This window comes from Lactuca virosa, chromosome 1 (assembly GCF_052849685.1).
Source record: "Lactuca virosa cultivar CGN04683 chromosome 1, Lactuca_virosa_CGN04683_v6, whole genome shotgun sequence".
Classification (NCBI taxonomy): domain Eukaryota; kingdom Viridiplantae; phylum Streptophyta; class Magnoliopsida; order Asterales; family Asteraceae; genus Lactuca; species Lactuca virosa.
In genome coordinates, this window is record NC_136426.1 from 98018318 (window position 1) to 98029257 (window position 10940).

The following is a 10940-nucleotide window of genomic DNA, read 5'->3' on the forward strand; positions in this document are numbered from 1 at the left end:
ACTAAATCCAGCCTATAAATCATCCCAGTAAATAGATCAATCAGTATAATGACTTGGAATCACAGATAAATCTTATTTATAGGTTCATAATAATGACTATGAACATAAATATAAGTTACATTTAAAATAAAATAGTGTAACTTAACTTACAAGATTTTTAGCGAAAACTGGGAAATTGCGCTGGCAGAACTCCAACCTAATAACTACTAAATATGTACACTCAGGGACCTCCGGACTTCGTCAAAATAATCTAACTATTAGGAATTTCCGAGATTATAACTTAAAAAGCAGAAAGAGAATTCAAATTTGTGTGTGGGAAATGAGAAGGCTGACAAATCTATTTATAGGCCATTTTTTTGGGTTTGCGCATCGTGCCCTGGCTCTAGTCGGCCGTTGTGTTGCTGACACGTGTCCTAATTCGGGTGGTGCTGCGTGGTAGCTTCTAGAAGCGCGTGTCACGCCTTTTTGCGCGTGACGCATCTCGCAAAAATTCAAAAATCCGTAACTTCTTTATACGAACTCCGTTTTTGACATTCTTTATATCCACGTATAGCAATCGACGAGATCTACAACTTTCATTTAGACTCTGTTGGCTAACTATGAATTTGTTTTTTATTTATTATTTTAGAAGGCTTAGACTGTTATTCTTCATTTAAAATTCATATCTTTTTCATACGACATTCGATCTCGATTGTCTTTATATCGATAAACTCCTATTAACGAGATCTTCGACTCCCATTTATATTGTTTCGGCTAATAATCTATCAATCTAAAATTTGATTTATGTGCTAACACAGCTGCTCTGAAACTCCAAAAAATCATAACTTCCTCGTATGATGTCAGATTTAGGCATTCTCTATATGCACTCTCTCGGTTTTATGATTATTATTATTTTCGTTTAGATTACTTCGGCTAATAAGCAACCCATCTAAAATTTACTTTTTATGACGCGTGTAGCCGTGTCGGTTTAATCACAAAACTTCGAAGAATCATAACTTCTTCATACGAAGTCGGATTTCAGAGTTCTTTATATATACGAAATCTTTGTCACATATACTATAACTTTGGTTAATGTTGTATTTCCTAAATAACCTTTTATAAAAATGCTGTTTTATCGTTTATTATATTTTAATTGTCTAGTCTGAATCTGTGGGTGTTGTAGTATTCGCAATTTCTATAACCAAGTTATAGACATATTATACAAGTTTTTCATATTGGATGATTTGATCGGAAATCGTTTGTGATAAATGATACATAAACTAGCGAGTTCTAAGACATAGATGTGATCAAACATGTCTATTAAATTCTTTTTATTAGTTATCCTATAAAATTAGGAATTATATAATAATATATAATTGATAATCGGCATCTACCTTGTTGGATTCATATGAATGTGATAAATATACATAACCATTTATTTGTTTTACAATTAGGATCTTAAACTTGGATAATTAATGTTTTTCTTAAAAGTAATTGTGATATTGATATTGTTGGTTAAAATATATAAGCTTTTGTAGGAATTGAACTTATTTACTGTCGATTATCAGAACTCCTAAATAAAAAATTATTGTTCAAACCATTTTTTCAGGGAAAATTTTGAGATTGATTTTATTTTTTTCAAATAATAAAGAAGTGGACACGTTATAAATCCTAAATTGTATTATGAAAACACATGAGGGAAAAGTATTCCATCCATATTGATGGTCGACATTTAACAATTGACTTATTCTTTATTACAAAGATAAAGTGATATTTTATGTAAATCTAATGATTAGTCAGAAACCGGCTCAAAATAAAAGTTGGGTAGCAAAATTATACAAATCCCCACCCACTGATTTCCTATTTTTAACAAAAAAAAAAATGTAGAAAAAGTTTAATAACATGTTAGTGAATTAATGCACTCTCTGACTCTCTATCCTACCACTGTCTCCTCTATTTATAGTTCCCATTGGTACTTATCCTTCAAAAATGGCTTCCGCCGCCCTCACCTTCATTCTTATCTTCTCTATCTTCGCAGCCGCCGCTGCAATATGCCACCCAGACGACGAACAAGGCCTACTCTCATTCAAGTCCGGTATAACAGCTGATCCGTCCGGCATTCTCTCCTCCTGGAAACCAGCCACCGATTGCTGCAACTGGTCCGGTATCTCATGTCAAGCTCCCAACAATCGGGTCAACAGTATATCACTTTACGGCCAACTTGATAAACCCAACTCCTACTTGTCTGGTACCATATCATCTTCCCTCTCCAAGCTTCGTTTCCTCGACGGAATTTACTTCCAAAATACCCGGAATATATCGGGTCCTTTACCCGGCGTTCTGTTTAATCTACCCAATCTTCAGTATGTTTATATTGAAAACAACAAACTATCCGGCCGCTTACCGGAAAATCTGGGTAACCTGACACGACTATATGCACTCAGTTTAGAAGGCAATGGGTTTTCCGGGACCATACCGAGTTCGATCTCAAAGTTGACGGAGTTGTCGCAGCTCAAACTCGGCGGCAACCAGCTCACAGGAACGGTACCTGACGGAATCCGTCAACTAAAGAGTTTATCGCTTCTAGCTCTAGACCGGAACAAACTTACCGGAAGCATACCGGATTTTTTTACTTCATTTTCAAACCTCCGGATTCTTAGATTGTCGTATAACAAGTTATCCGGTAACATTCCGGCGAGCATCTCGTCTCTGGCGCCGGTGCTTGCGTATCTGGAGTTGGGGCACAATTTACTAACCGGAAAGATCCCTGATTTTCTGGGAAAGTTTCGCGCGCTAGATACGTTGGATTTGTCTTCGAACGGATTCTCGGGAACAGTACCAAAATCATTTGGGAATCTCACGAAGATTTTCAATCTCGATCTGTCGCGTAATAAACTGACAGATCCATTCCCTGTTATGAATGTAAAAGGTATTGAATCGCTGGATTTGTCGTACAATGGTTTTCATCTGAAGCAGATACCGAAATGGGTGTCGTCGTCTCCAATCATATACTCTCTGAAGCTTGCAAAATGCGGGATCCAGATGAAACTAGATGATTGGAATCCATCGGAAACGTATTTCTACGACTACATCGATCTATCAGAGAATGAGATCACGGGGAGTCCTGTGAAGCTGTTGAATCGAACTAATTATTTGGTGGGTTTTTGGGCTTCAGGGAACCGATTGAAGTTCAATCTGGAAAGTTTGAAGTTTCCGACGACGTTGAAGACGTTGGATTTGTCGAGGAATTTGATGATCGGAAAGGTTCCTAAGACGGTTACAGGATTGCAATTATTGAATGTTAGTCATAATGGGTTGTGTGGGAGTCTGCCGCCGACCAAGTTTCCGTCGACCTCATTTGTCGGCAATGCTTGTCTTTGTGGTCCTCCATTAGCAGCATGTAAGGTTTAAGATGTTGTACTCTGTTATAGGTTAAAATAAGTTCGTTGCTGATTTCTTTTACTTAAATACTCTAACGAAATAAGTGGACTAATTTTTTATGCTAAAAGATGGTTATTGAAGCTTAGAATATCGGAGAGGATAGTTAATATGTTCATATAATGTGCTATACGTTCTTTTATACCAAACCTTATATGAATTGCATGGCAAGGTTGTTTTATAATCAATGACGAATGCGATTGTCAATTCTAAACACATAAATTGTTAATTATCATCATTCGTGATGACTAGGCATCTCTAATATCGAATTCCAACCGACGTATCTAATCTATGTGGTGTTCCATTAAAGAATTGGGAGATGTTCTAAAATAACTCAATGTTTTTCTTTTCTATGAACAAATTCTAACTTTCAGAACAAGTTCTGTAAACTTCTAAGATCTTGAATAAGGCCCCATTTCAAAATTATTCTAACAAAATGAACCTTTTATTAAGTCAAAGCTAGGCACTACAAGTTTTGAGCTAATTGTTATTTTTAGTCGTTATTTCAACATTTTCTAATTAAGGTCCAAATAATTTCTCACATCTATGAATATTTATAAATATTATCATAATAGTTAAGTTTAATATTTGTAAATATTCTCAATAAATTATTTATTATTTAATCTTCCAAATCTTTACCTCAAGCTAAGTTTGAGGAACTTCGAACATAGATAGGAAATTAGGAATTGATACTTTTGAATCAAAAAGAATTATTGAATGATTCAAAGTAGGGATGAGCAAAAGGACCGAACCGGCCGGAACCAGCCCGAACCGGACCCGACCCGGGAACCGGCTTCAGCCAAAATCAAGAACCGAACCGGCCCGGCGGTTCTACCGATTCCCGGTTCCTACAGGTTCTTGTCGTGTCTTCAAATGTTGGAACCGGTCCTCGAAAAATAGCATCATACGGTTTCGGTTTTTGCCGGTTCTACCGGTTCCGGTTATATCGGTTCCGGTTCCTACCGGTTCCTGGTTCCAAAAATCCACAAAAATAACGTCCCGGTCCCGGCCCGACCGGTTCCATCGGGTTCCGGCCGGTTCCCCGGTCCATATGCTCATCCCTAATTCAAAGTATTTCCACAAAGTAATGATGGTCAATAAGAGTTAACTCAATTAGCAAATTTTATAATGATGGTCAATAAGAGTTAACTCAATTAGCAGATTTTATTCCTCGATTTCAGCTATTTCTATTTAGATTTCAACGTCTTCATTTCGTTCTTGTAGGGCTGTGGGGTGTGGGTGCGCTCTTTACCGCACCTTTTGCTCCATAGGCAGGGGAACACCGCCCCCTGACTGCGGTTTGGTGCGGTTTAGGCCGCAGTGCGGTACTCTCTTGCTGCACTTTCACTCTCTCTCTCCTCTTTTATTTGTTCTCTCTCTTCTCTTTCAACCAATCACCTTCTTTTTCTTCTTTTTCTTCTTTTTCTTTTTCTCTCTCTTTACCATAATCTCACTCCCTTGGTGTGGCATGAAACCACACTTGTATGGTAAAAAGTGACGTGGCGCTTATGTGGTGGGGGAGGGAGTGCGGTTTCGGTGGCACCACTCCTTCCAGCCTAAGCCAATCTTCAGTTAATAAAGCATCAATCATTCAACATTACTCTATTTTCTTTTCTTTTCTTTTTTTCGTAATTTTACCAACATTGTCGGTGTTCATGAATTTTAAATTAGGGAAGTCCAAGCAGAAGTTACCGGTGATGATCGTTCCAAAAAAATGCGATTGTTTCTTGTTGGGTCTTTGATGAAGATGAACATCATCAATGGCTTCCATATCATTTGATTAGGATTTTGTAAGCAAAAACAAAATTAAAACTTACACAAGGAACTCTTTATGAAAAAGACAAAAGCTATCTGGAGAAGGTGCGGTGACGGTGGTCCGTTTTCATCATAATTTTTTCTTGGGATAATGACTTGAAAGGGTAACGAACTTTCGACTTTGTTCACATTTAGTCACTAAACTTTTTTTCGTTATCTATTTGCCATTGAACTATTGAAACTGTTCACATTTTACCCTTATGACGGGCTGTTACCGGTCATAAGGGTAAAATGTGAACAATTTCAATAGTTTAGTGGCAAATAGATAACGAAAAAAAGTTTAATGACTAAATGTGAACAAAATCGAAAGTTTGTTTCCCTCTAAAAAGTTCAATGACTAAATGTGGACAAACTTCCTCTTGTATTATGTTTTAGCAAATTATTTATTTTTGTTAAAATGTAGCAACATTTGTTGATGAAGAAATCTATGAAATAAAAAAACAAAACCCCGAAAAATATATTAAAAAAAACGAAAAACCGAAACCGAAATAAAAACCAATGGTTTGGTATTTTCCAAAATAAAAAATCACAATTTTCCAATCTGATTTTGGTTTTATAAAAATTCAGCTTTCGGATTTCCATATCTAAATCCCTCCCCCTTTTTATAATCGACAAATGATTATAAAACCAAAAAGGGAATGAGAAAGCGCTCAATTCAGAATTTTCTATCCAAAACTCCCCCTTTATGAGAGATAGAGAGAGAGACATGTAAACACGTCTATATAAGGTGGGTTCATACCACATGTAGATGTATGCTTGAAAGATGTAACATTGAGAGTGTTAGTGTGTGTTAATTATGTAGATTTAGATCTACATCCTTTTTTGTAAACACCTTTCATAATCGAATGCATCTCTTAAACACCCAAATCACCGTGTTCTTTGTGTGTTCTTTAATTCCGCATGCCAAACCAATGGTCATAATTCACATCAGTGAGAATGGTTCATTTTTTTGTAAAACCAAAATCAGATTGGAAATTTTGATTTTTTATTTTGGAAAATGTCAAACCATTGGTTTTTTATTTCGGTTTCGGTTTTTTGTTTTTTTTAAATATATTTTCAGGGTTTTGTTTTTTTTATTTCATAGATTTCTTCATCAACAAATGTTGCTACAATTTAACAAAAATAAATAATTTGCTAAAACATAATACAAGAGGAAGTTTGTTCACATTTAGTCATTGAACTTTTTAGAGGGAAACGAACTTTCGATTTTGTTCACATTTAGTCACTAATTTTTTTTTCGTTTTCTATTTGCCACTAAACTATTGGAAACTGTTCACATTTTACCCTTATGACCGGTAACAGCCGGTCATAAGGGTAAAATGTAAACAGTTTCAATAGTTTAATGGCAAATAGATAACGAAAAAAAGTTTAGTGACTAAATGTGAACAAATTCGAAAGTTCGTTACCCTTTCAAGTCATTATCCCTTTTTTCTTTAAATAGTAATGATAACAATAACAATAATTTAAAGTTTAAGAAATTAAAATTAAATAGAAAATTCCATATAAGATATTAACCTGGCAAGTTTTTTTTTACAGAAAATGCCAAAGACCATAATTTTTTAACGAAAATTCTAATCTATTCTTAATTACACATATGTCGATTTGAATCCTCACAGATGGAAGACAACACATGATATCCTTGGCTAGAAGTTTCTTTGGATACATGCCAAAGATTGGTTCAAAACAGAACTACATTATATGAGCAAACTACCAAACTCAATTTTAATTGTTGATGAAACTCAATTTTATTTGCTCAAATAATTTGCTTCTATTTTGCAAAACACCTTAAAGTCCATTTCTTCAAGTAGGTATGCCAACCCACGAGCAATGTCTTGATCCACTTTTAGTCTCATGGCCCAATAGAAAGGTATTTTGGAACTTGTACATAAATGATCCCTTAAGTTTCCATTAGACGTATATTCATAGACTAAAAGCAGGCCCGTCCCAGAGGGTGGGCGATAGGGGCGGCCATCCAGGACTCATCTTTTAAAGGGGCCTAATTTTTTTATGGAAGTTATTATATTTAGAAGATAGTACAAGTAATTTTCTTTCAATTATCGAGTTATTACAAAAAACTTGATGACATTTGTGCGCTTTATGGGCCCATTTTTTTCTTTCGCCTAGGGCCCAAAATATGTTTTGAACAGCCCTGACTAAAAGTCTATGAGTTTGTCCTTCGACGTCCTCCACGTAGTATCCAACTAGTTTGACAGTGTTTAGATGTTCAACCAACCCAAAAAAATTCACCTTTGTTATCCACTCTATGTGCTCATGTATCATCATCAACAACAAAACTCATAGGAAATTACACAAAGCAATAACTTTTTATCATTAAAAATGGTATTAATTATTATTTCTCTGAAATTTACACTAAAACGATGGGTTAAAATGTCGATTTATCACTTTTAAGGGGAGAAGTATAATCTTTGTAAAGTGTAAAGGCTATTTAGTGACTTCCAACTTTAGTTAGCCCAACATTATAGGAAAAAAAACTCAAGGGGCTATTCCTTAAAGTCCGATCTAATTCGGATCCTGACATTTTTCTTCTTTGCCCCATTACTCCAATTTACACCCGACACCATTGAAGAAAAATCACAACTTTGATTTTAGATTTTCTTTAATTCTCATGCATTTCTACTTGGTTCTTCACAGCCACTCAGGGCCGGTCCAAACATATTTTGGTGTTGGGGCGAGATGAAGAAAAAGACCTCCAAAGTCAATAACATAATAAAGTTTCGAAACTAGACATCAATTATAAAAATCATTAACAATATTATAAAAAACACAAAAAAATAGGAACAAAAGTCATAAATCTGATAAAATGAATAAATAAATATGATAACTGACAATCCTTTTTTTGGCTTTCTAATAAATGTTTTTTAGGCAACATTGTATGGATGTAAATAATTAAACACTACTTCAAGGAAAGTATAGACTTGTTCTTTTATTTTTGTATCAAATATAAGAAAGGTAAGCTGCAAAAAAAAATCAAGAACAAAAGTCACAAATCTGATAAAAGAAATAAATAAATCTGATAACCAACAAATATGATTAACATTTTACCTTATCAAGTTGAAAATGTGATATATTGATGTTGATACCCTGCAAGAATCAAATCACAAACAAAAATGAGAATATTTGAAACATGAACTTTTGATTATACAAAAGCTTTGATCAAACAAATTCGATATTGAGAAGAAGAAACAAAACCAAAACCTAATGGATTTAGAAATCAAGATACTAATTAATTGAGAAATTAGAATGAGAAACAACCAAAAAAAGATAACATAAATAAAAAATCAGAATCTTAGATCAAACTTTAGGTGTGATAATCAGAATCTAATCAATTCAGGACACCACCACCAACAAGAGGATTGACTCTTCTTCAATGACCGCCTCGTTGAGGGTTGTGATGCCTCCCGTCAGAAACTAATCAACTGGATTCAGTGGAAATGATTAACTAAATCAGATAAAGATGAGACTGAGGGTGGTTGTATCTTGTAGATGAAGTCGGAATTCAGAAATTTTGGACGTCGTCTTCTGATGAATCGGAGTGAATGAAAACGAAGGGAGAGTGAGAAGTGGATGCAAAAGACAAGATTGAAATCAAACAGAGGAGCCGATGAGAGAAATCTAGTAATGATGTCGATTAACGAGGTAAACTAGTAAAAAAGGACATTGATTCACAAATCGAGGACGTCGATTCGATTCTCCTGCCTATTTGTCAATTCATGATAGACATATAGATAAATTAAGGGAAATCTGTGGAAAAGTCCCAAAGCTTTGCCCCAATTTATGATTTAGTCCTAAATTAATTTTCACTTATGAAAAAGGGCAGGTTACCGGCTATTACACTCAGTTTAGCCCTTCGAACCGGTAACCCTTGTATTAGCCGGTTACCCTAGCTGACTGTCCTTATCACCCTCCATTAACCTCCCCGTCATCCACTTCTCCTCTGTAAAAACCCTTACTTACCCTCCATCGAAGCAAAACTCTACCTGAGAAGAATCAAAGGTAAGAAAATCCACGTGGTCCTCCAATATCTTGTTTCCCTTATAATATTTGATTAATTTTTGTTTTGTAGTGATAATGAATACAGTAGATGACTTGGATACCATTGACATGGAATTGGATGAGTTGTTCAAACACAAACAAAGAAGTCGATGCAAAGATGAGTTCCTAAACACTCTCATATACGAAGCGCTTGACAAATGCAAATTTCAGAAAGGTCTTCAGTGGTATAGAGTTCAAGAATATGTTTTGGACAGTTGTCAAGTCAACTGTTGAGGGAGACTTCAAATTGAATATGGAGAAGATTAGAGAAGTCAATCTTGTTGCTTATGATCATTTGATGGCAACGGATCCTAAATCTTGGTGCAGGGCATTTTTTAAAGGTGGAATGGCATGTGAGGCTGTTGAAAATTGAATGGCAAAGTGTTTTAATGCCATCATACTTGATTCTAGAAAAAGCCTTTGTTGGCCATGCTTGAGGAGATTAGACTATATATGATGGAAAGGTTATTTAACTTGAAGCAAGAAGCACGTAAATGGGTGAATGATGTGTGTCCAGGGCCTATTAAGAAAATGGATTAGTTTGGTTTTGATATCAAGTAAGTATTATAAAATTAAGACAATGTATGAGTTTAGTATTGATATCAATATATATACTAATTAAAACTGTTAATGTGTTTACAGGAGTTGGTATGCTCATCCTAGTGGTTTGAATGCTTATAAAGTGAGAAATGGCTTCCACTCATATGGAGTGAACTTAGAGGGGATGTACTATACATGCAGACTTTGGGAGCTGTCTGGGATCTCCTGTGTCCATGCCCAAGCAACAATAATTTACACACAACAGGATCCAGCTAGATTCATCAGCACACGGTTTGGTAAGGACAAGTTTTTAGCTACTTATGAGTCTAACATCCTTCCTGTTAATGGCAGTAATATGTGGGAACCAATACCTTACACCAAACCACTACCACCTGTTGAAAGAAGGATGCCAGGAAGGCCTTGTATGAAAAGGAAAAGGCATGTTTCTAAGCATGAAGACAGGTTCTCCCAAGTCTCCTCTAAGGGCAGAACTGTCCAATGTCAGAATTGTATGCAAATGGGGTACAATAAAGTATCTTGCAAGAATCCCTCAGTCAAACCAACACTAAAGCCTAAGAAGAAAATTGGAAGGCCAAGGTTGAATCCAGAATTGACCAATTGCACAAGACTTGGGAGAGGTGGTGGAAGAGGTGGTACAAGAGGTGGAAGAGGTGGTGGAAGAGGTGGTAGAAGAGGGGGTAGAAGTGGTGGAAGAGGGTCTACCAGTGTTTATGAAGAAGGTGAAAGTTCTGGGGAAAAAGTACTTGGGATTGAGGCTCAATTTGTCACCCAAACAGCATCTAATGTTGAGAGTCAATTTGTCACCCAAACAACACCTACTGTTGACAGTGAACATCTACCAGAAACACAAGAAGCAGATGTTAAGATTGATGTTGAAGGTGATAGTCTTGATATGGCTGATCTGGATCAAATACTGCATGATTTGAGTAACCTTAGAGAGTCAAAATACAGTGAAGCAGAGATCCTTTTGTGTCTTAATATCACCCAATCACAACTTAAAGGATTTGATGCTTTGCTTCACCAATCCAAACAAGTTGCAAAGGTATATCTTATAACACTGAGAGTGAATTTTATTTTTCAATAACATAACTAAC

At 35.7% G+C, this 10940-nt stretch overlaps 1 protein-coding gene across 1 annotated transcript; it reads left to right on the forward strand.

Moving 5' to 3' along the window:
• Positions 1-1919: 1919 nt before the first annotated feature.
• LOC145152544 (uncharacterized) lies at positions 1920-3441 on the forward strand. The gene has a single exon (XM_079075413.1). It carries the CDS (start codon positions 1969-1971, stop codon positions 3388-3390), a length of 1422 nt encoding a protein of 473 aa, XP_078931539.1. The 5' UTR covers positions 1920-1968; the 3' UTR covers positions 3391-3441.
• The last annotated feature ends 7499 nt before the right edge of the window (positions 3442-10940 follow it).